The sequence below is a fragment of the Abramis brama genome, assembly GCF_963993115.1.
Source record: "Abramis brama genome assembly, chromosome: 2".
In the NCBI taxonomy this organism is placed as follows: domain Eukaryota; kingdom Metazoa; phylum Chordata; class Actinopteri; order Cypriniformes; family Leuciscidae; genus Abramis; species Abramis brama.
In genome coordinates this window covers 49593112-49619455 of record NC_139964.1, presented here as the reverse complement: position 1 = coordinate 49619455, position 26344 = coordinate 49593112, and the positions used below count along the sequence as shown (strand labels likewise).

General features: G+C 41.8%; 1 protein-coding gene across 3 annotated transcripts in view; it reads right to left on the bottom strand.

Annotated features, from left to right (window-relative positions):
• usp53b (ubiquitin specific peptidase 53b) overlaps window positions 1-26344 on the bottom strand; it is a 111723-nt gene that overhangs the window by 69342 nt on the left and 16037 nt on the right. For all 3 annotated transcript variants that reach the window (XR_014603946.1, XM_084096506.1, XM_084096507.1), the window contains exon 8: window positions 5268-5414. Coding sequence is in view for 2 of the 3 variants with exons in the window: in XM_084096506.1 (XP_083952632.1) it covers window positions 5268-5414 (147 nt within the window). In the remaining variant the exon portion in view is untranslated. The remainder of the gene's footprint in view (window positions 1-5267; window positions 5415-26344) is intronic.

Below are 26344 nucleotides of genomic sequence, written 5' to 3'. Positions count from 1 at the left end.
ACACAGAGTCGAGGGCGTTTGCGGTGACAACTGCATAAACCAATATAAACCATAACACAGAGTTAGCAGCCATGGTAACTACTGTATAGCTGGTTATAACAGTTCACAACACATGAATAAAACTTAACTCACCGAAAGTACATGTGACACTACAGAGGGTACATCCAGCTTGTAAAACCTGGCGAATGTGTTCTGGGAAGACCAGCCAGCAGCAAGACATAAATCCTGGATAGACATACCTCTAGACCAGGCCCATGAGGAAGCAATTGCCCTCGTAGAATGAGCTCTGATGTTGAGGGGACAATCTCTCCCCTGGCATTCGTTTTAAGCCAACGCAATAGCGTCCACAATCCAGTGAGAAGTCTCTGTTTTGAAACAGCATGTCCCTTATTACAAACACCAAAGCACATGAACAGCTGGTCCGACTGATGGAAGGCGGCCGAGCGATCCACATACATCCGCAAAGCCCTAACAGGGCAAACGGCGCTCTGAGCATCAGCGTCACGCGAGGCTGACGGCTCAGCAGATAAGGCGGGCAGGGAAACAACCTGTGCTCTAAACGGTGTATTGAATGACTTCGGAACGTAACCTGGTCTCGGCCGGAGAGTGACATTACAGTCGCCAGGTCCGAAACAGATGCAATCATTGTTCACCGAAAACGTGTGTAAGTCTCCAATACGCTTCGCCGAGGCGAGAGCGAGAAGCAAGGCCGTCTTCAGGGAAAGCTCCTTAACTGCAATCGAAGCTAAGGGCTCGAACGGTGGTAGAGATAGAGCCCTCAAAACTAGAGCTAGATCCCACGGCGGCATGGAGGGCAGCCGTGAAGGACACAATCTCCTCGCTCCCCTGAGAAAACTGATTACCAGAGCGTGCTTACCGATCGATTGCCCGTCAACCGGGGAACGAAAAGCAGCAATAGCGGCCACATACACTTTCAGCGTGGATGGCAAACTCCCGCCATCCTTCTGTGCTGTAGAAAACGCAAAACATCCGACACGGAACAGGTCCCCGGGTCAATACTGATGTCCTGGCACCATTTTGTGAAAACTCCCCGCTTCAGAGCGTAGAGGCGCCTGGTAGAAGGCGTGCACGCCTCCATAAGTGTGCTCAGCACTCGTGAGTGCAGAGTGTCCCGCTCATTTAGGGTCCCCGCAGCGGCCACACATGAAGGTTCCACAGCTCGGGGCTGGGGTGCCATTTCGTGCCGTTCGCCTGAGACAGCAGGTCCTTCCTGAGGGGGATTTGCCATGGGGGAGCCACCACTAACTCTCTCAGGTCCACGAACCAGGGCTGATTCGGCCAGTTCAGGGCCACGAGTATCACTGACGCTCTCTCCTCCCTGATTTTGCACAACACCATAGGCAGAATCTTCACCGGAGGGAACGCGTAAAGCCTGGCTTCCAGCCAACGCGATGTCAGAGCATCTCCCGGCAGCGGGGAGTGAGATAGCGAGAAGAACGTCTGACAGTGCGTGTTCTCGCTTGTGGCAAACAGATCCACTTCCGCCCTCCCCAATTCCAAACGGTTTATGTGCCACTTTCTCTGTGACTCCGACCACAGGCCTGAGGCAGGTACGCCCAGGCACACTGCTGAAGTACTGCTGAAGTTGATGCGTCCATCGAGACCACGGTGCGCTGCGTCACTATACCCAAAGGAAGTCCTGGGCTGAACATATCCGGGCTGTTCCACGGTCTCAGAGTGCTGACGCAACTGTGAGTGACCGTAATGCGCTTGTGGCCCGAAGACCACGCCCTCGGCGGATCTCGAGTTTTCAGCCAAAACTGCAGCGGCCGCATATGCAGCAGACCCAGATGGCACACTGAAGAAGCCGCCGCCATCAGTCCCAGAAGCCTCTGAAATTCCCTCAGTGAAACAGACCTGCCCGGTCTGAAACGGCGCAGAGTCTATGAAATTGCCTCTATGCGCTCTTGAGAGAGATAGGCTCGCATCGCCATCGAGTCCAAACATACTCCCAGATATGTTATAGTCCGACTCGGTAAAAACACGCTCTTCTGCATATTCACACGCAGTCCCAGCGTATCCAAATGGCGAAGCAGTGTTTCCACGTGACTGATTAGCACATCTCTTGAGTGGGCTAAAATCAGCCAATCGTCCAGATAATTCAAGATGCGCATTCCGCTCGATCTGAGGGGAGAAGGGGAGAGGGGAGAAGCGCTGCGTCCACACACTTTGAAAAGGTGCAGGGGGCCGGGCCCAGGCCGAACGGAAGCACTGAATACTGATAAGCCGTGCCTTCGAAAGCAAATCTCAGGAAGCGTCTGTGGCGCGTCGCTATTTGAATATGAAAGTACGCGTCTTTCAGATCCACTGAGGCGAACCAGTCCCCGGGCCGTATCTGTGCCAAGATCTGTTTCAGTGTTGTCATTCTGAACGCGTGCTTGTGAAGTGCTCGGTAGATGGGTCTCAGGTCCAGAATCAGTCCAAAGTCCTCCATCCTTCTTTGGCACCACGAAGTAGCGGCTGTAAAACCCGCTTTCCTGCTCGCTCGGAGGGACACGCTCTATCGCTCCTTTCTCGAGCAGACTTAGAACTTCCTGTCTCAGAACGGGAAGGTTTTGGGGCAAAGCCAGTGACAGGACCACGCCATTGAAGCGGGGAGGTCTGCGTTTGAACTGGAGAGAATATCCGTGCTGAATTATTCCCAGTATCCACGGTGAAACGCCCGGGATAGCCCTCCACGCGTCCAGGAAGTGACAAAGCGGACGAGTTAGCTCTACGGCCACCGTAGCAACTGATGGCGTGTTTTGACCGGAGCCCCGTCCACGCGAGGCTAGAAGCACTGGCGGGAGGGCAGCTCGCGGCGGGCATTGTGTGGTGCTGGCACTCTCGCGCCCTCGAGAGGCCATTATAATATGGGTTGTGGCTCTGCGCTGCTCTGAGACAGGGCGAGTGACAGTGTTGGGTGCAAGAGGAAGAAGAAACTCTTTTTGTGAATGGATACATGTTTTTGTTGTAGAACTCACACAAACAGCATTTAAACATACATAGCAATCGTCGCCCGTAGGAACATGGGGGACATGATGCATTTGAACATGGGGGCGGGGCCTCCAGTGCGGTCTCTCTTCCTCTTTAACGGTCCGTCGGGAAGACGGCTTGGTAGCCGAGGATGGCACGCTGGCTCTCTCGCGGCGAGAGCTCCTCTTCTGACCCTGACGTTTCCTTCCAGGCCCTGACCATTGCTTGTTTCGGCCGAAACGAGCGTCCGGTTTGGGGCGGGGCACCACGGCGGGCTGTCTAGCCGGTCCTTGAGCCTGGCGAGGTGCAGAAGAAGAGCGGGACGTCACAGATGATGCCTGGAGTGAGCGACAGGGCATCACATGGCTCATCGCCTTGGCGCGCTTCTGCGTCTCGGAGAAATGCTCCATGACCGACTCCACGGCGTCACCAAAGAGGCCGGAGGGAGTGACTGGAACGTTTAAGAGCGTCTTGCGGTCCGCGTCCTTCAGGTCAGCTAGGGTAAGCCATAGGTGCCTGTTAAGGACGACCATGAACCCCATGGAACGGCCGATGGCTTGAGTTCAGAGCGCTTAGTAGCCATCAGCGCGAGATCAGTTGCGCAGATCCCTGATGACGCGTGCAGATCCCTGATGACGTCAGTGTCAGCTGCGCCGCCGTCGAGGGACTGAAGCAGTTTTGCCTGTAACACCTGGAGTATTGCCATGGCGTGAAGAGCAGAAGCTGCCTCCCCTGCAGAAGCTGCAGTCCGAACCCAATGCAGAAGAAGACGGGCACAGGTGCGCGGCAACAGTCTCCTCGACGGGGGGCATGTGCGCATACCCGTGGGCTTCCAGATTCCAGTGGGGGGTGGAAGCTATCGTCCGCGAAGTTGACAGCGTCAAACTCGTCTTCGGGCAGGGGAGGGCCCACCAGCGGCTCGCTAGCGGCAGTGGGCCTCATCCCCGCTGTTGCCCGAGCCACTTCTCTTCTGGCTCTGAGGGCGCGCACTGGCAGCTCGGCGTAGTGGGCGCACGTGTTGTCCGTGAGTGCCGGCAGGCAGGTGACACAGAACTGGTGAAGGTCGGAGCGTGAAGAAAGAGCGTGGTCGGAGCGTGAAGGTTCTAGCGTGAAGAAAGAGATTCTGACGTAATTTTCGCGCCCATGTATTTTATACTGCCCGCTGACCTGTCAGTATTTGCATGCTTCGCGTCAATTGGCCAGCTGTCTCCAGCTGGCGTTAGCCCATAAGATTTCAGCGAAAGTGGAGAAGGGAGGAGTTCCCATATACAGTGCTATGCATAAGTTTAGACACCCATGCTAAAGTTGACTAAAAAGAGGAATAAAAAATCATCTTTTGGAAATTGAACTTAATGCCTTAATTAAAAAAATTAGGAAAAATCCAACCTTTAAGGACACCAATTTTCTTTGGTTTCTTTCCATGGTTTTATTTCAGTTAGCCTAATAGCTGGTTTGATTTGCATTGAGAGATGATCTTATGGAAAGTACTCCATGCCAATCTCTAGGTATGGTGAAGGCTATGTGATGATGTGGGGCTATTTTAATTCCAAAGGCCAAGGGAACTTTATCAGGATGCATAGTATCCTGGATCCATGAAGTAACTGGCCTTTAAAAATAAAAATCTGCCTGCCTCTATGGGAATTTAACATAGGGGTGTCCAAACTTATGCACCCTGTATTTTAAGGAAGAACATTTATTTATTTACGATACATTATTCATTCACAAAGAAAATTGGTGTCCTTAAAGGTTGGATTTTTCCTATTTTTTTTAATTAAGGCATTAAGTTTAATTTCCAAAAGATGATTTTTTATTCCTCTTTTTAGTCAACTTTAGCATGGGTGTCTAAACTTATGCATAGCACTGTACGTCATAGCTGACGTAATGTTGAGTTACCGCCTTGAAAGGGAACCACCAGTACCACTGAAATTAAAAACATTATTACAAGCTTACCATTTTGAATCGAGCTAAGGCAAGCAGATAGTTTTGAACACTGGATGGTTATGTACTTGCTCAAAAAAAAATTTTGGATAATTTTTAACCCAAAAAAGATACAGACTGCAGCTTTAAGTTAATGACATAATTTTCAATTAAACATTTTAAATCAATTAGAAAAATGCAAAAGAGAAACTTTGAGACTTTTGGACACTGCTCTAGAGTCTATAGTTACTGTTCCAGACACTACACGAACCTAAGAGGATATTAACTCAAGCAATAATGCATAATAGATGGTTAATTTTGAACTTGTATGCATATCACTCAGCTATAGTAGTGCAGAGAGATTTGAACCTCACCCCTGAAAGATTGAGGTTTGGGCCCAGAGAGCGGATGACATCTTCAGTGAGATCAGACTGTTCAGCGTCCCACACAAAGCCAATGGTGACAATCTCAGGGCAGTTCATTAGCACACGTCGGATTTTTATACTCTGCCCACAGTTACTCTGCAATGCACAAGATCAAATTACAAATTACAGATCAAATTACACTGAGCAAAATGTCAAACAAAGGCATGCTGATGCAGTATAATATTTTTTTTTTTTTTTTGCAGTAACTGATTACATGTAATCTATATTACGTAATCAGATTAAAAAATAGTACTTGTAATTAAATTATATTATGTTTTTAAATAATCATTTTCAGACAACAGTTACTTTTTTATTGATTACATATTATTCACACATTGGAAGTGTCACGTTGGTTTGAGTTTTAGTTCGTTTATGTTTTCATGTCTTTTAATTTGTAATTTTGCCTTAGTCATGTTTCCTGCTTCCTGTTTGTTATGTTATTCCCTGTTCCCCTCATGTGATCCTTTCATGTGCTTCCTGGTTCATTGGTCTTGTTCTGATTGGTTCCCTTGTCTATGTGTCATGTTCTCATTGGTTCATTGTTGATTATTCACAGGTGTGTCTTGTTAAATCATTAGTCTTTGTGTATAATATAGCCCTCATGTTACCACTGTCTCTTGAAGAAGGAAGATGACTTGTCTGAATATCTTTCAGAGATTGGAAGGTTTGTGAATTGGTGTGAGGACAACCACCTAGCTCTGAATGTCAATAAGACAAAGGAGATGGTGTTTAACCCTAGATGAGTTGAGGATCACAGGCCGGTGATCATCCATAATGAAACCATCATACAGGTAGTGATGGGCAGATCGAGGCTTCGTGAAACAATGAAACAGTTGAAGCAAATGTGCCATATTGTGTCAAGGCTTCGAAACAATCCGACACCTGTCTCAACGGTGACACCTAGTGGTCACTTGCAGGTGTTGATCTGAAACAACCTTGACAAGGAGTCATTAAAAAATGTGTTTGTTTTTTTTATTATTGTATTTTTCTAATATGTGAAGCTTGTAACCTGTAGGCTCCTCACTGTGCATAATGTTATTTTGGTCATGAAAAATGAATATTAATAAAAGAAATCAAGCCACAATGTCTCACTTTTTTATTGATTTTTATTCAAAAATATTAATTTCTCTGCTGTGGAACGACTTAGCCTACTTCTTTTTTTACAGATAATTTTTCCAGCCTTTGAAAAAAGGGACACTTATTGCTGGCATGCAAAGATATTTTTTAGCAAGGGCATACAAATAATTATATTTCAAACAATGCATACCTTGCTTAGATGGCCCAGCAGTGTCAGTAGCAGGCCTAGGTACAGGGGGAATGCTACCATCCTCTGCACCCTGCAAAATGGCAGGATGAGTGCTCCTCAAATGGCGCATCATGGATGATGTATTGTTGCAGTAGGCTAGCTGCCAATCACAGTAGCCTACATACATCTCACTTTATTTGGGGTTTCCAAATGGAAATGCTCCCACACCACAGATGTACGGCATCTCTTCTGTGGAGCCTCCATTTTTATTTATCTATCTGTCTCTTAATTATGTATCTATCTATTAATTTATCTGTCTATAAATATTTCTATCTATGCATCTATTAATGTGTCACTATATGTATACTCTGTCTGTCTGTAGCCTATCAGTCAATGTGTAAATTTAAATGTAAGCCTAAATATAACTAAACAAATTGCACTATAAATGTCACTATATCACCAAAACTCGCTATCTCAAAATCAAACTCCTCTCACAAAAACCCACGAGGTCAAGATGCGCTGACTTCACTTTTATACAGATGTGTGATTGTGTGGTCTGTCCCCGACCCTGTCAATCAAACGCTGATTCGGCGGACCATGCCACCTGTCGAAACACTTGTGAAACACTCCGAAGCTTCATTTAGCCGTAGTGACGTGACATGGGTGTTTTGAATCACGCTTCGGATCAGGTTTAATATCGTTATATGTGACGATTCATCCTAATGCTAAGCTAATCATGACTGTGTAATAAATGACTATTCACAGTGACTAATCATGCTGTAATCATTTAATTGCTGTAGTTGATTACTTTATAAAGATAATTGTTGCTCTATTTCAAACATATATTATTCTAATATTGTTCTAGCTTGTGAGCATAATGCTGTACTATTTGTGATGATGATACTATTGCGGTTAGTAATTATTCCTCCTTTCTGTTTATTTTAGAACCACACCCTTATATACCTACATGCATATTGTGTAGATTGCAACCTGAAAGTAATCCCTGTATGCCATACCGTGCAAGTTGCTGATTCGGAATCCTAATCATTCAAGTAAACCTATATCAAACCTATATCTGTCTTCCTGAGTGACTGAGATCCTGTAGTGAATGCAACATATTACCAGCTAACTGAGTCATTCCTACCTCTTCCTAACATTGTGGTCCTTCGAGCCGGATGTGATTTGCTACAGTGACGGAATGGTTAATGAGCATTAGAGAGGAACAGTTCCAGAGTCTGTACGGCCAAAACGCCAGACACGTCATCTTGCCTACTTTGATGACTTTGATGGAGGTGATCGGCCAAGTAGTGAACATCCTCAGCACTTAAGCACAGCACGGTATGAGCAGAGACGAGAACACTGGCTATGTATAAGAGGTAAAAATGATATAAATACTTTTCTCACACAAACGGCTCGTTTCGTGTCTTAGGCCATCAAAGTGTACTTACGATGGGGAATTGTTTAATTTGGATGACGGGGAATTGTTTTAATTTGGACTCTGTGCATGCTCTTTGAGGTGGTGACCATAGACCTGCATTCAATGACTGACAGACAAGAATGGTTTGACCTAAAAATATCAAAATTGAAACTACTGCGGAAAAAAAGACACCTACATCTTGGATGCCCTTGAGGTAAACTAAAACATACCAAAATTTAATTTCAAAGTGAACCATCCCTTTAAGTACTGTGGCAGGATTTGTGAATTTTAATAGGTATTCTGAACCTACAAATACACTTCCAGATACATATGCACGCACACACATACATAGAAGTCCAAAGCGCAGAGGACGGAAAGGACGCAAGAATGCCCATATATGGGAAACAGAGATATCAGCGAAAACCCCATCTGAAGCAAGAGACGGTTGATGTTGCAAGGCTCAGTCATGAGACTTAGTTCCTTTGGAAAAAACCCAAGAAACTGCATTAGAACAATGTAACCCAGTTCCGTATAAATATGACTGCATTTTTGACTGTTAGTTGCTGCATTTTTTATTTTGATGTCGATTGCATCCCTAGAGAGAAATCAAATCTCTTCTAGTTTAATCCTAGCTGAATTTCTTTTGGTTTAATTCGCTCTGCTGTATTATTGTAACTTGAAAAACCTCGGATGAGAACAGGTTCGTATTTACTCCAATTGCTTGAACTGCTTCAAGGTAATTAGCCTTTGTAATTTGGGGCCCTATCTTGCACCCAGCGCAATTGACTTTGTACACCGACGCATGTATCATTCCTATTTTGCACCCGCGCAAAGCGCGCTTTTCCCTCCACAGAAGCACGTCGCTAAACTAGGGAATGAACTTGCGCTCCCTGGGCGGTTCAGCGCAAAAAAGGAGGCGTGTTCCGGCGCAAACGTTCCTTCATGCTATTTTGCAGGTTTAGAAAACAATTGCGCCACTAACCAGGAAAAAATAGTTTAAAGTCAGTGGCGCGTTGCGCATGCTATTTTAAGGGCGCATGCTTGGCCATAATCAATGTAGCGTGTGCACAACGCGCATACACTTTGATTCTCTCATCTACAAGCAGCAGTTTTCATTTTTGCAAATCATACATTATTATGATAGATAGATAGATAGATAGATAGATAGATAGATAGATAGATAGATAGATAGATAGACAATTTATTATAAAAGCATACATCTAGCTTACACATTTACCCAAATTATCATACGCCTTTTTAACCGAAGTTAATTTGGGTGGGTTTCTCCATCCCCAACGTCCCTGACGAGAGCGTTGCTCTCCTTGGCTGTGAACCGCTCCTGGCGCGCGTCTGGCAAATCCGCCGTTATAATAGGAACCCGCTTTAGAACAAAGCGCGTCTGCTCTTAAAGGGAATGTGAGATGACGCTCTGATTGGTTTATTTCACGTTACGCCAAAACCACACCTATGAATAATGAAGCTACTTCAGACCAACCCATTTTAGATTTGCGCCTGGCGCAAGAGTCATTTATCCCGCTGGGAAAATAGCAACAGCGCCAAGACCCGCCCACAAAATTACTTGCGCTTTGCGCTTTGACACTTGCGTTTCAGATCGTTAAAATAGGGCCCATTCACTCATACAGGACTGCCCTGTTGAGATTGAATAAGCTGAAGTTTTATAACCTGTAACATTTTCTTTTGATTTGCTACGAGTTTTAATTTTTGTGTAACCAGTGTTTTAATCTTTTGTATAAATAAATTTTTATTTCTAAAAGACAATCACTGTTAAGTCTTTACTTCAGCTATTACGAACAGTTCTAAAAAGCAAGAGACAGAGCAATTTATTAATCCTTTTAAACAAAGAAAACAAGGATTCCAAGAGCGATTCTGCTGGATGGTAAGCATGAATTTTATTCATATGTCTAGTAAATGTTGATTATTATTGTTTCCTGGGAGTGTAGGGACTACACCTAGATTTACTGGTATAAATTATAACAAGCTAATGAGGGAATAATATCTATTCTGACCTGACAGCAAAAGACCACCTAGACACATTGATACCAGGGGTTATTCAGGAAAGTGAGGTTAATACCAGATCTCACCACATGGGGGCTCGTCCGGGATTGGGTCAATTTCTAATTGCCCAATAAAACCCACAAGAACCTAAGGGAACAATAGTTTTCAAAAAACTAAGACAACGGCTAAATCCGAGTGCAAAACAATGTCTCCTTAGTGCTTTGAGGAAGTTACAGGAACAGTTATTTCCTCCTAACCTCAGGAAATATCTCAGGGACGCCTGAGATAAGATTCTTTGGTTGGGCACGACAGAGGTAACAAGAGATCTCAGGGGCAGCGCTGTAGGACCATAGAGTACCTAAACTAGAAACCTCATATAAAGAGATAGTTACCAAAAAGAGCCTCAGAGGAGTGCACAGATTCACACAGTCATGGAAAAAATAACCAATATTACTTTGCTATCGCAAGATCAATTAAATAAAAAATTAAAAGACGCAGGGCAAGTAGGCAATGAGGAACTACTGGCTACTGATGATACTTTATATACTTCTAATGAAGCTGGATTAAGTAAATTAGTCCAGGTAGTAGGCCATAAAAGTCGAAGTAAAAAGGTTACCGTTGAAATTGGGGATAGTGATATTACTGTACCAATAGTTAAAGGAACCGACATAAGGGTAACCAGGAACGGTGTTCCTGATCCAGATGCTTTGATCACGGCTGACTCCCCCACCCCTTCAGAATACACTGATAGGGAGGGAGCGGCTGGAAGTGACTATGGTCACTTAGGTTTAAACTTTGACATGACACCGGTAGAGACTGGAGCTATTCCTAAACAAAAAAATATATTAGCCGGATTCAATCCCCTGATAACAGGGGAAGAATCATGGGAAAAAGAAAAAATAGGTTTTAGGCCGTATAAAACTTCTACAGATAGAAAAAACAAGGAAAGATATCAAATAAAAGTAGACGAAGAGTCAGGAAAAAGCTCGAGTTCAGAGTATACTGAAGATGAGGAAATACCTCGAAGAAAGATTGTTAATTACAAAAAGTCTAGAAGTCAATCTCGCGAGAGGCGAAGTAGCTCTCACCAGAGAGAACATGACAGGCTGGGAGGAAGAACATTTTTGACATGTCCTGGTCTCATTTTCACTCCTAGAGATTCACATTTATCAGCTGTAAAGGGAGCGATGCAGAAAATATTAAAACTGGCTTGCGGACCTACTCCAGATGAAATTCTGGATATGCCCGGAACTAGTTCTAAGGCAAAATTAGATATGCTGGCAGAGCAGCTAGATTGCATGCAAAAAATCGTTGTGTTACTTGTTATTAGGTGAACAGAAAAAAGAAAAACAGGAACCAACAATCCGTAATTTTAGAAATTTTACAGGGATTGCTAATTACAGTTTATATCGATGACGTATTAATAGCCACTCAAACAGTGGACGAACATATGAAGGTTAGGGCTGGGACGGTATGGATTTTTTCTTACCGCGGTTGAAAAGCAAGAAATTCCCGCGGTATTGCGATAAACCTCTTTAAACCTCAACCCCCCTCCCCACCCTCCCCCAGTTTTTTTTTTTTTCTGCGACGTTGCGGCTGGAACAACAAACAAAGTGTGTCAATGATAATCTCAGGTAGTGTTTATGTGCTTTATTTAATGTTAAAAGCATGCAATATGACTTTGAATATCGTTTAGTGCTCCAGCTTTGTAGCTGTAAAAGCAACAATGGATAATTCACCTCAGATCTTGAAATTAAACAAATGGAAACAAGAACGTTCAAACTGTGAACAAGTGTATTCTTTGACAAATATTGTTTTAGTAACTCATAGCCTATGTATTTTTAATAATGTTTAAATGGTGTAATATTTGTGAATTTGATTATGTAGCCTACTTATCCATTTTCTTGCAAGTGCCGTCAAGATTACTCTCTGGTGCTGTGAGTGTGCACTTGCCGCGACTCCGCGAGGGTTGACAAATGCGGTCTTCACGTGAGAGAATTGTGTTAAATAAGCATGTGCAATTAAAAGCTGAGGTCCTGCTTTTACTTTTTTTTATTTATTTACGGTGCGGCTTGGACGCGGCGTCCGTCGAAAATAGACTAGGCGCCTATCTTTAGCGAAGCGGCGCGGAGAGACGCTTCTGAAACGCGCCGCGTCGTGGCTGTTGTAACGTAAACACAAGCATTGACTAGAGTGGGCGCGATCAGCTCCGGTAGCCGCGTCGCAGCCGTAACGCACCACAGAGTATAAATAAGGGGTTATAGTCAATAGCCTACGAATGGAATGTTATTATGTGTCATGAAACAACTTGCGAACTTGCGAAAGGTCGGATTTGCTCCATCTTTTGATGATAAGTTTTGTTTAGAAAACCTTGAATCCATGTAAGACACAATGTTATTAGACACAATCCATGTCATTAGAATCAATGAATCCATGTCATTAGACACAACGTGAACACATGTGAAGGCCAGTGTTTATTTATTTATTTATTTATTTATTTTTATTTATTTTTTTTTTTGCGGTGATGACGGTGACGAGCTCAGACCGCGGTAGGCGTCACGTGACCGCGGTATTGCGGTAATGCGGTAACCGTCCCAGCCCTAATGAAGGTATTGTCAGAAACGATAAAAAGACTAGCAGATGCAGGTTTTCTTTTGAACTTGAAGAAATTAGAGTTGGGAAAAGAAAAGGTTGACTTCCTAGGGTTTGAAATATCAGGTGAGGACAGAGGTATAGCTAAATCAACCCAGGAAAAATTAATGGAATTAAAAAATAAAACGATAACAAACTTGAGAGAATTACAAAGTCTCTTAGGGAGATTGAATTTTGTAAGAGATTTAATACCTGGTTACAGTGCTAAAGCAAAAATGCTGTATAAAGCCACTTCAGGAGGCGATTTTAAATGGGACGAAAACCTTGAGAAAATCAAATGTGAAATTATAGAAATGGCTTTAAATTCTGGGAGAATTATCAGAAGAGATCGTGACAAAAACCTAATAGTCAAAACTGATAATACACCTGAGGAAATGGATGTTGTGTTATACAATGAAGGTAATACTAAAAGCCCAGTGATGTTTATCTCTCATGAAAAACCAGCTACTCAGAGGAAACAAGAAAATTTGTCTGCAGTAGATATATTAGCCACAGTAGCGATAAATTTGCTAATCATTAAATCATTGGCCAGAACTTGAAAACTAATTATCAAAAAATTAAGCTTAACTGTCCTGATTGTAGGAAAGTGATGACCAGTATTTATCATGATTTTGGAAAAATCAAAACTGATAAAGAGAAATGTTGAAATAAGCGTTGATTACGCCGGGCCTCTTTTACCAAAAACGAAAATGAAGAACGTTTATTTCTTAATTATTGTACACAATTGTTCTAACTTTATACAACTTTATCCATGTCAGCAGGCAACAAGTGCAGTCGTAGTAGACAGCCTCAAGACTTGGATAAGATACCGAGGCGCACCGGAACGCGTGAGAGGTGACAATGCACATAATTTAACCGGTCGTGAAGTAGAGACCTTTTGCAAAGAGCAGGGTATTACTTTAATTAAGGCAGTTAAATATGAATCTTGCAGCAATGGATGCGCGGAACGGGCTATAAAGTCGGCCAAAGAGTGGTTTGTTAAGAATCAAGCTCTAGGTGAGTGGGACACTTTAATTAATGAATGCACCCATTTCCTTAATTATAGGGTCTCGAAGACCAATAGAACTTGTGAACCAGCCGACACAAGCAAAAACCCATTCACGGTAGGAGATAAAGTATTTATATTATTAAAGCAAAAACGGGCGTTTTCGTAGCAAAACAGGGACTGAGGATAAAGTAGTTGAATTAACTTCAAATACTACTGTTAGATTAGAAGCTAACGGGATTTGGTCCATTAGAAAGCTTGTGAAAAGCAAAGATTCATTTTAAAGAACATGAGTAAGATATACAGACCAAAAGTAAGTTTCCAGACAGACGCTAAGTGTCCAGCAGAGGGCACTGTTGTAGTGTGTAAAGACTTTAGTGATTCTTTCTTAGTAAAGATATGGCATAAAGACAAGTGAAACAGGAACTGCAACAACCCGTAGGAAACCTACTGTGTGATCTGTGGCAAACAGGATATTTGTCAACTCCTCTGGGAAGGACCTAGGGAGGTCAGAGAAAGTCAGCATTGGCTTAGAAGCCAAATGACAATTTTACCTAAGTGGTATTGTGCAGACAGGTCCGTAGGATCATGTTCGCTCGGAGATGTAAGCATTTGTGGATCTTGCCGGTTGTCCAGACAACGTTGGTCAGTCTGGCAATATGAATTAACCACGGGAAATTGTGGTTGTAAAACATGCATAGACTGTAAGATAAAGTTCAGTCTTAGAGGTCAAGAGTGTAAATGTACTCTAGACAACCAAGGGCAACTAAATAAGTGTCCGAGGTGCAAGTTAATGATGAGAAAACGATGGTTAAAAATTACAAGTTTAAAGGAAGTCTGGCAGTCTAGGAAAACTGAAACAAGTCTAGGCTGCTTAATTGATGATAAAATTATGAATAAATGGGAAGTGAATCCCTTGGCTTTGGTCTGTAATGCCGAGAAAGCCTTCCTATGGGAAAGGCTGTTAAGTTCTGGTGGCCCAATGCCATTGGACTCTGATCCATTGTTGAAAGACAGTGTTTTGGATAAAACACTGTCGAGGGATACTGACTTGAACCGTTGGAAAACGGTGGTGAGGGATCCATTTTATGACAATGGTTGCTCAATTCAGTTTAAAGAGGAAGGAATGTATAAAGAATTAAATGTGCATGACTTACTTGTTGAATTGATGACCAAAATGTCCTTTCAGGAGGAATTTCCAATATACATGCCTAGAGAATATAGTCATTTTGTAAGGGAAACCTCATTGACTGTCAGAGCAAGGTCACAACAGACCTTCTTAGGGACAGTAAGAATTAAAGTTAAGCTAGATTCACAAAGGACAAGTGAATTATGGCAGGTGAAAGTTTTTATCACCACCACCTCTGATTACTTAGGCATAGGCAAATCAATAGAGGGGGTTAAAGTTGAAAGGATGAACATCAAAAAGCCTAACAAACTGAGCAGAATGACCGCATGGTTAAAAGGACAGATAGGGAAAGGGAAAGGGAAAGCTTAGGAGGTTTTTTGTGCATCTATATCTTTTTGTGTTTTTCAGCAACAGAATGGTGAAACGAGGAAGCGGACTAAAGGGGAAGTATCAGGAGTTACTTCGTGACCGAAGTGAAGTAGGACTGTTCCTGTTAGCCCTACAGATGGTTCTGGTAATATGTCTCCTTATAGTTGGTTTTGGGATCACAGTAGAAAAATCAAACAAACGAGGTAGGAGTAGCCTCCTGTTCTGTTGTTGAGAAAATTGTACAGAAAATATGTTACAATCAAACTGTGAATTTTGATGGTACTAAATATGGACCAAAAATGATAAAGAATATGTTTAAAGGATTTATAAAAGATATAGACAAGTCATTCTGGAACTGTACAGGTACTAAACGTAGGAGTGCCACAAAAGGACCTAAGATTTATGGAAACAAGGTTGTTAATAATAAAACTAGGTTACGATGGAATTACTTAAGAGGATATAATCAGACACATGTCAAATTACAGGGCCTTAAGTATAATCTTTCGGATGTATTTAATTTGACGTCTACCATGGTCGTATATAGATTATGGAATAGTCCAATGCTACAGATCACGAAAATGGATGATTGGGATTGTTTAACTAAAAATGTTGTCCCAATAGTGAAGAGATCTTGGCTGGGAAAGGATAGTTCTGAAAAATCTATTGCCATGAGCATAGATGATAATAGAAAGAGCAGAGGGCGGAGTGGAAGATCTGCTTCGGACGGCTCTGATTATATAATAAGTAAGAATACATGGAATAATATGGATAATCGGAACCCAGTGCAACAAGGCTATTGGCCTAAGGGCCTAAACCCATATGTATTGATAATCGGTATATACAAAAATAGACCTAAACCAGCTTATGTGGAATTAGAATGGGTGACATGTGAAAAGCTGATTATGCATTGAAATGTGCGAAAATCACAAGAAATGTCCGTTTTTGAAAAAAAATTAATTTCTAAGTAATATACCTGAGAATCAGTTTTGGTATGACATTGATAAGCATTGCATGTCTGCTTATGAAACAACATCTGCATGGGTATGTTATTTGAATGATACCTCAATTTGGGATGATAAAGTTTTTGAGAGGCATGGTGCTAACATTATTAAACTATGGCATGAATGGATGGGATTACAAGACCCAGATAATGACATGGTCAAAGCAGAAGGTCAACGTGTAACATGGACTATTAATGCCACCTTGTGGGCAAACGGGGTAGGAGGCAGCAGACTTCATCCACTAACCCTAAATTATGCTCCTAGGGTTATTATGGACTATATTTTAAATAATATAACTGAACAACAATATAGATCGGCTATTGTTCTGTATTGTATGGGCTGGTCTAGTGTTCTCCAAGTTACTCATACTAATCAAGGCATCTGGAAGAACCATAGTGATGCGAGTAATAAAGGGACTTTGCGGTGGATTGGCCTATCAATTTTTTTATACGGGGAATGGGACGTTTTTCCGGTTGCGATGGGACTAGATAAGACCAGCAATCGTACGTTAACGTGGAGATCGTTTAATACACGTAAAGCTAATGATAGCATATTCCCAATAAAAATTTCGTATAGACATAATAAAACTGTGGGATTAAATAGTCACAATTTAGCTCATGGATATTGGAGTACCAAGTATTATATACCAATGATGAAACCATCGGAACTGAAATTTGGTAATTATAGAGTAATGATGGCCTCGTCTAAATTTGATGTTAAGACATCTCATCCGTTCTCACGCAATAGCCTGAGGCCAGAGATTTTTGATAATGATCCAGAAAAAATTAGATCAAGTTCATGGAATTTTGGTTTGGGCAGGTTTGAATTCAGACGAGATGAGGACGTTAAATATTTGTGGTTCCCAGGTAAAGAGCAGTATTGTAGCTCTGAGATGTTTGACTCATGGAAGGTCAAAACGCCAGGTACAAGGTTTAGTCCAAATATATCTTGGATGCATAAGGAAGAACATGTATTTTGTAGTTTTAAAGATCTAATGAGAATAGGAACTGCGACGGTTGGTAGCGGTAAAGCATGGAACGACATTAGTTCTATAACTAGTGCGGCTCCATTGATGATGATTGCACAGAATCAGATCATGAAAAAATGCGCTATAGCCAGACTAGTTAATAGTGAATCTGAATTAAAGGGATTTTTCTTTCCAATTGATGATTATACCGAGGGTCTTTCGGCAGGTCCGGCGTGGATTTACGTGGTGGACATAAGTGCACAATTAATTAAACCTAATAATGGGGATATTTTTACGGTATTTTGGAAAATTCAGAAAAAAGCTATTTTATGGGTTGTAGATAACGTGAAGGATTTTGCGGTTTCTGTTTGGGACCTAATAGTACAATATGGGTACTACATAAAAATAGTGATCATATGCCTAACAATTATCACAGTAATAATTGTCATATTGGTAATGGTGTTTAAATCGACAAAACTGGGGCTGGTGTGCAGGAAACATTCGAAAGAGTCTGGTTCAGCAAAAACCAGCGAGGAGCAGGAAAGCCTAACTTCCTCAAAAAGCAAGTGAGTCGGAGACGGAGGTGTGACCTTTGTAGCGAGAGGGGCTATAAGGAGGTCTGAGGGAGTGACAAGGTTACAGAATTTGACGGTTGCAGACGGAACCTCGGGCCATTTCAATTCTAAATTTGTGAGGAGGAGTACTTGGGACGATGGCAGGCAATAGCACCAATTCTACATGGCGTTGCGACGAATCTCCAAAGGAGATTGTGAGTATTATCTCTGTCAATTTTTGGTTGATTTCCTATTGGATTACTGGAATATTGACCAGTCGCATGTCAGAACAAATAGTCTTGATGTGCTTAAGCCTGACCTTATATAATGTTCTTAATGACTTTTCGTTAGTGTTAATTTTAGTCTCCCAATTACTCCGGAGTTCTCGTTATATTAAATTATTTGGCTTCAAGGGAATTATCACAGTTGTGATTTTTGCCGTTGTCATCGCTGTGCATAATTTGACACAGTGCTATATTAAAATGATTTGGCTCAAATATGTTGGTTTGGGACTGGCATTCCTTACCTACACGTTTTTGATTGTCATTAGCTATAGAAGAAGTTTTAAGACCACTGGTGATAAAGCTGGCAATACTGTATTTTGTTGTCTTATTAATGCCGGGGACTTCCAAATATGTGAACGAACCAAAGTTATTTTTTCTGGGTATCCTGGTTGGGATCAATGATTATTCATTAATGTTTAAGTTTATAGACAAATGTAGAAGATAAGTTGTTGGTTGTATAGACCATATAGGATTAGGGGTTTATTTACTCTGAGTTAATTTTTGTTTTCATCAGTTGATCAATCGCCATTTTGTTTTGTTTACTTTATTGCATGGATGGTCAACAAGATAGGGGAAATGACTCATAATTCTGATCTTGTTTTGAGATGACCTGATCGTATAATCTTATCTTGTTTTGTCAGACAAGTTAAAAAAAAAAAAAAAAAAAATGTTATTACTATACATATACGATAATAATTTTGTTTTATGTTCATTATTATTATTAGAAAAAAAAAAAAAAAAATTGTTTGTTTTATTCTCTTTCGTTTATGATTTTTGAATGGAAGTTTCAGAAAGGCAACTTAGTGCCATTTTAAATGATTTCAGATGATTTCTGATTTTGGATGATTTGATTTGTTCATCTGTGTTTATTTTCTTTTATTTTTATTGAAGATAAGAAGGGAAATATTACATTTTATATGTGGTTACTTAGTATTTTATGTGAATTTTGGGGTTACTGTGCCTAGAGGTGATAACAAAAAGTTGATTTGTTATTGTTTTATTTTGTGTTATTGCAATAGGGTCCGGAAGACAGGAGACTTGCCATCGGACATGGGATGTATAAAGAGTGTGATGACTGTTTAGAGGTTAAATGTTACCCGTTGAAAATTGAAGCATACAAACGGGGTTGTTTTGAGTTTAAGAACTTCTGTCAATCATGTATACTTTCCAAGGGTTATTACATGGCCGAAATGAAAACTTTTGCATTTTATGATTGAGGGGCTAACTTTACGGGTCCAGGCTGCACTCATTATTTAACCTATGATGCAATGAGATTTATCATTGCGATGAAATGGCTGATCATCGATTTAGATGACGCAATTGAACTACTAATTGGGAACAGGGAACGTGTGACTACGTGCTGTGTTGACATTCAGACCTACCTTTGGAAAAATAAGGTTGTTTCGGGGTTTTGTACTAAACAGGCACGTATTAACGGCCAGATTGTTTATGTCATTATTATTGATCAACTAGATCTGCTTGCGGCGCCTGACACAAGCCCGGTGGGAGCTGAGAGTGTTGGACGAGAGCTTGGCGGACAGTGGTTCCGAGCTGGCTCTGTACCCAGAGGATCTGGTAAAATTGGATCAGGCCCCGAGACACCGGGACTCGTTCAGGTGAAAACCTGTGTCCCAGCGGTGGTTCCGCAGAAGCATGGAGAGTCTGTTGACCCAGCACGGGAGAGTGACGATGAGTTTCTTCCATCGGGAAAGTGAATTAATATATAGGTTTCATGAGTGTTGCTTGGATTTCATAATGCCTACGCCATATGTTTTTAAAGTTAAACTTGATGAATTGGATGTGATTTACCCTAGGAATTTTATTAGAGAGCAGCGTGATGGAATGGACAGGAGGATTGTACATAAAAGTGCCATTGTGCGTTCAAGAGGGGGTGTGGCAGGATTTGTGAATTTTAATAGGTATTCTGAACCTACAAATACACTTCCAGATACATATGCACGCACACACATACATAGAAGTCCAAAGCGCAGAGGACGGAAAGGACGCAAGAATGCCCATATATGGGAAACAGAGATATCAGCGAAAACCCCATCTGAAGCAAGAGACGGTTGATGTTGCAAGGCTCAGTCATGAGACTTAGTTCCTTTGGAAAAAACCCAAGAAACTGCATTAGAACAATGTAACCCAGTTCCGTATAAATATGACTGCATTTTTGACTGTTAGTTGCTGCATTTTTGATTTTGATGTCGATTGCATCCCTAGAGAGAAATCAAATCTCTTCTAGTTTAATCCTAGCTGAATTTCTTTTGGTTTAATTCGCTCTGCTGTATTATTGTAACTTGAAAAACCTCGGATGAGAACAAGTTCGTATTTACTCCAATTGCTTGAACTGCTTCAAGGTAATTAGCCTTTGTAATATTCACTCATACAGGAATGCCCTGTTGAGACTGAATAAGCTGAAGTTTTATAACCTGTAACATTTTCTTTTGATTTGCTACGAGTTTTAATTTTTGTGTAACCAGTGTTTTAATCTTTTGTATAAATAAATTTTTATTTCTAAAAGACAATCACTGTTAAGTCTTTACTTCAGCTATTACGAACAGTTCTAAAAAGCAAGAGACAGAGCAATTTATTAATCCTTTTAAACAAAGAAAACAAGGATTCCAAGAGCGATTCTGCTGGATGGTAAGCATGAATTTTATTCATATGTCTAGTAAATGTTGATTATTATTGTTTCCTGGGAGTGTAGGGACTACACCTAGATTTACTGGTATAAATTATAACAAGCTAATGAGGGAATAATAGCTATTCTGACCTGACAGCAAAAGACCACCTAGACACATTGATACCAGGGGTTATTCAGGAAAGTGAGGTTAATACCAGATCTCACCACAGTACCAAATCTTGGTGGATCATCTGCAGCTGGAAGAGGCCAGACTGATTGCAGATTTTTTACTTAACTCTCCATATCCTTATAGCGAGACAATGAACAGTTTGACAGAGAAATTTGGTAAGCCTCATCAACTTGCTTTGAATAAGCTAGAGCAGTGGTTCTCAACTCCAGTCCTCGGGACCCGCTGCTCTGCACATTTTGTATGTCTCTCTTATCTGACACACTCAGTTCAGTTCATGGAGTCTCTCCTAACGAGCTGATGATCTGATTCAGGTGTGTTAAATAAGGGAGACATACAAAATGTGCAGAGCAGCGGGTCCCGAGGACTGGAGTTGAGAACCACTGAGCTAGAGTAATGGATCCACCAGATGTCCGTCCAGCAGACCCTGAAGCCTTTGCATTATAAATTCAAGCCCTTGTATGACTGCTGAAATCCTTGGGACCAGATGGAGATTCCGAATTGAGGTGCAGCTTCCACGTAGTTTGCCTGCTGACCAAGTTGCCACTTGATTTAAGAGCTGCCTTCAGGAGACAAATGCTGCCTAATCATGCCTCAACCTTCACACTTCAAGAGTTCTCCAAATGGTTGCAGTCTGAATCGTGGTGTCAAAACAGTGAACTGGTGGGAAACATTCAGCCAAAGGGATGGCCAAAGCAAATGATTGAGAAACGCAAAGAGCAAAGGTCAAGACCAGCTACTGTTCTGCATGGAGCAGGTAGTCTCACCCCGAATAGTACTTCCTCTCCAGTCAAACCGGCCACTTCACCAGAGAACCAGGTGAAAAGTAAAGCCTATTGTCCTTCTTGTGAGAATACAGATCATTTCCTTAGTCAGTGCTTTCAGCAGCTCACGACTGAACAAGTGAAAAACTGGATTCAAACAAACAAGCTCTGTTGGAAGTGTGGAAGGACACATTTAGCTGCACAGTGCAATCTGAAGAAACCCTGCCACAAATGTAATGGTAAACATTTGCTTATACTCCATGACATCAATTACAAGTTAGCTAAAGATACTGCGCCAGCATCAAGTTCCACCGCCGAAACCTTATACCTGGACAGACCTGAAACAGATAACCGGGTCCTGCTGAAAGTAGTCTGAGTTCTGCTGAGATATAAGAACCGCAACTTGGACACGTATGCTTTCCTTGACGATGGATCCGAACGCACCATCTTGTTATTGGCTGCAGCCCAGAAACTGAATCTGAAAGGTGAAGAGGAGGAGTTATCCATTAGAACCATCCATCAGAAAGTGTCATGTCTACAAGGCTCGACAGTTTCATTCGGGATACAACCACATAAGACATACAATATCAAGCAAGTAGGGCTGTGGGTGATATGGCCAAAAAAAAATATCACGATAATTGTTTTATATCAGTCGATATCGATAATTATCATGATAAATGTCAAATCTTTATTTCTTTCAAATTTAAAGGCAGATTTTTGCACTTTATTGTCAGAACAAACACTTGCCAAACAGGTGAACATTTCACAAATCTGAGCTAGAACATTCAAACATTTGTCATTTTTCCTTAACAAAATAAATATCTTTATTGGAAAATTAATTTCTTAGTTTCTGCATGTGCTAATTGGGGATATTGTTTCAAATCCTGAAACAGGTTTATGTTGCCTGACTTTGATGGCACGTATCTTCAGCACAGTTTGCAGTGCAGGCTGCAATATTAATACAGTATTACATGTTTTGTCTCGAAACGCATATTTGACAGTGAGTCGACAGTAGTTTGTAAATTGTAAATTGCAGTAAATTGGATGACTAGCAATTTCCTACTACTTAATTCTGAAAAAACAGAGATTCTAATTATTGGACAAAAAACGTCCTCACATAATAACCTAGAATACTGTCTAACACTTGAAGCGCTATATAAATTAAGATGATTTGACTTGACTAGTATTAGATTGAGTTAGGATGCAGATTTACTATGTTAAATTTATGTTCATTAACAAAAACAGTAACATCTGTTAAAAAAAAAATGTAACAACATTTTGGTCAAATTTAATATTCTGACTGTTTGAGTTTTATTAAAATGAACCATTGGTCATCCAGTATCATGCATTTAGATCATGATAACCACAGATAAAACCAGGCATAGCCTATAGCATCTCACTATCATGGCAGAATGTAACTTTATGGTTTCTATGGTATTTGTATGCAAAACAGTAGCCTAAATACATTATTAAATACTGTAATTAAATTCCAATAATGTCCTTTAATACATTGTCTACATTAATAATATAATACAATTCAATATGTATATCCCACATTTCATGGTGCAGTTAATATTACTAGGCTAACGTTACAGTAAATCCATGGTAAATGATGGGAATTTATAGACAGAAAAGCCTTCTGACTGTATCATTGCGCACAGTGTTTCTCCTGTTTGTCAGTGCTGTTACATCTGCCTTTAAACTGGTTTAAATCACTGAGACATTTGTTTTCTTCGCTGAATTCAAGCTCTTCTCACTGGATCTTGTGACTGAGATCGATCAGAGTAAACGCATCTGCTTTAGCGAGCTCGCACTGTTTGGACTTTGAGCCGAGCGGATAAATGGTCCATGTGGCGAGTGCTTCAAATGAGTTTCGTTCCGCTTTTGGCGCATAAACATTATCGAACATTTATCGAACTCTTGATATTGTTTTATCGAGAAAAAATTATAGCGTGATAATTATCGTTATCGTTTAATCGCCCAGCCCTACAAGCAAGCCTTTACGGCTGACCAGCTGGGATTATCTCAACAATCCTACCCTATGGAGGCACTCGTAAGTAAGTACAAACACCTGAAGGGTCTTCCTATCTAGTCCTTTGAGAACATTCACCCACTCCTTCTGATTGGTGCTGATCAGCCTCATCTAATCACCCCAATCGAGTCAGTTCATCTTGGACCACCTGGTGGGCCAGCCGCCATCAAGACAAGACTGGGTTGGACATTACAGGCCCCAGCGAAGCTCCTTCTGAATCATCTTCATTCTCAGCAGGTCCTTTTCACATCAGTGTCATCCAAGTAAACAGAGCTGATAAGAAATGTCGTGAAGTTATAAGAAGTTCCTGAATCCATTCTAGGTCTGCACTGGCACTGCCCCACTGACACTCTTAGGTACAAGCACCGTCCCCTAGAGTATGAAACGCCCACCATGCACAATTTATATCGGATCCTTGCCAGTCAATATGACCCATTAGGCTTCATCATCCCTTATACAACCAGAGTAAAAATCCTAATCCAACAACTGTGGTCTAAGATGAGAGAATGGGACAATCCTTTATTCCCTGATGAATGTTTGCAGAACTGGCTGCAGAGGGAAGACGAACTCAAATCCCTTTCCACTATTACCTTCCCTAGGTGCTATGTGACCACAGAAATGGATAATGCTTCTGTTGTAAGAAAGATACACAAGTTCTGTGACACATCAGAAAGAGCCTATGGTGCAGTCTCGTACCTGAGAACTGAGAATAGTCAAGGCAAGGTACAGTTCGCATTCCTACTTGCACGCTCCAGAGCTGCACCCAAGAAACAGTTGTCGGTTCCCAGACTTGAACTCTGTGCCACTCTCTGTGGAGCTCAGTTAGCAGAGTTGTTAAGGAGAGAACTTACACTTGAGTATCGCAGAATTACCTTATGGTCCGATTCCACCACAGTGCTGAGCTGGTTGCATTCAGATTTGTGCTGGTTCAAAGTCTTTGTTGACACCAGGATCACAGAGATACAAACAACAAATCCACAGGATTGGAGGTATGTGGACTCTGCTCAGAATCCTGCTGATGACCTAACAAAGGGAAAACGTCTTGAGGATCTAGCCACCCCAAACAGACGGAGTAATAGACCCCCCTTCCTCTTAATGCACTCTGATCAATGGCCCAAAAGTCCTTCTAACAGTTCCCTGGAAGTTGATTCAGAGTTGCGCAAGTCGATGTTCTGTTCCCTAAATGTAGTGACATCCAACTCAAAGATTCCTGATGCCATCCTACTTACAAACTACAAAGAATTACTGGAAGCTACTGGAGATTGGAGACTGGAGATTTCCGACAAGCAGAAGTCCTTCAGTGGAAAGCATCTCAGCTAGATAGTTTCTTTGATGACTTCCAATGCCTGAAACAAGGTAAACCTCCTCCCTTCTAATTATAAACTGCTTTTAGTCCGGAGCTGGATGAAGAAATAGATGGTATTCGAGTGGGGGGGAAGACTGCGACGAGCTGAGGCACTCGATGTAGCAACTAAGCACCCAGTTGTCCTTGATCCCAGTCATGCCCTTACCAGGCTTATAATTCAAAACTACGATCAGCAGTTGAAACATCCAGGCCCAGAGAGAGTTCTGGCTGAAATTAGAAGGAAGTTTTGGATTCTGCGTGGTAGAGAGGCCATCCGCAATCACCTATTTCAATGCACTGACTGTCGGAGATGGAGAGCCAAACCAGAAAATGTCAGACTTGCCTGTAGCTCGACTTCAACTATTCAAGCCTGCATTTCACTCTAATGGAATGGATTGCTTCGGGACCCTCTCAGTTCAGATTGGATGGAGAGTGGAGAAAAGATGGGGAATAATTTGGAAGTGTTTGACAACCAGATGTGTCCACCGTGACATACTATCAAGTATTGACACTGATTCCTTCTTCATGGCATTTCAGAGATTTATGGCACATAGAGGAACTCCCTTCGAGCTCTGGTCTGATCAAGGGACTAGTTTTAAAGGAGGGGAGAGAGAGTTGAATGAAGCATTAAAAATGATGTCACCTGAACTACAACAACAGTTGGCGAAGCAAAAAAGTTCACTTTCGTTTCAACCCACCTGGAGCTCCTCATTTCGGAGGAGCATGGGAACGTGAGATACGATCTGTTACCAAGGACAGTGTTAATTGAGGTAGAGGGAATACTGAACTCCAAGCCTCTCGGATACCTCTCATCTGATGTCTCGGATATAGATCCTATTACCCCAAATCACCTTCTCATGGGGCAGCTCGACGGCTCTCTCCCACAAGTTGTATATCCTCAAAGCGAAATGATCAGTCGGAAACGATGGAGCCACAGTCAGATCCTCACTGACTTATTCTGGTCTGCGTTCATCAAGTACTACCTACCAAATCTGCAGACTCAATCTAAATGGCATGAGGATGTAAAGGAATTTGCCGTTGGGAATGTTGTTATGCAATGTGCAGCATCCACCTGGATGATGCGACAGCAGCCATATTGTGCCAGAACGCCCACCACACACCGCCCACCACATGTGTGTGTGTGTGTGTGTTTATATATATATATAGATTGTAGCAAGCAGGATGAGGCCGAAGGCCGTGAGAGACCAGTCCAAAACATGAGCCTGATGGACTTCTTAACACACTTCTTGGTTGTCTGAAATTTGGGCAGGAGCATTGTCTTGTTAAAAAATAAGATCTGATCATTCCTCTTTAGATAAAGACATTCTGCAATATTCTCCTATACTCCAAAGCATTAAATGACTTTTCACAGTGAAGCAAGCAGCTCACTAATACAAGCAGCTAAAAAGGCTCCCCTCTACCTCAATTCATCACTGTGGTAGAGATGCATTT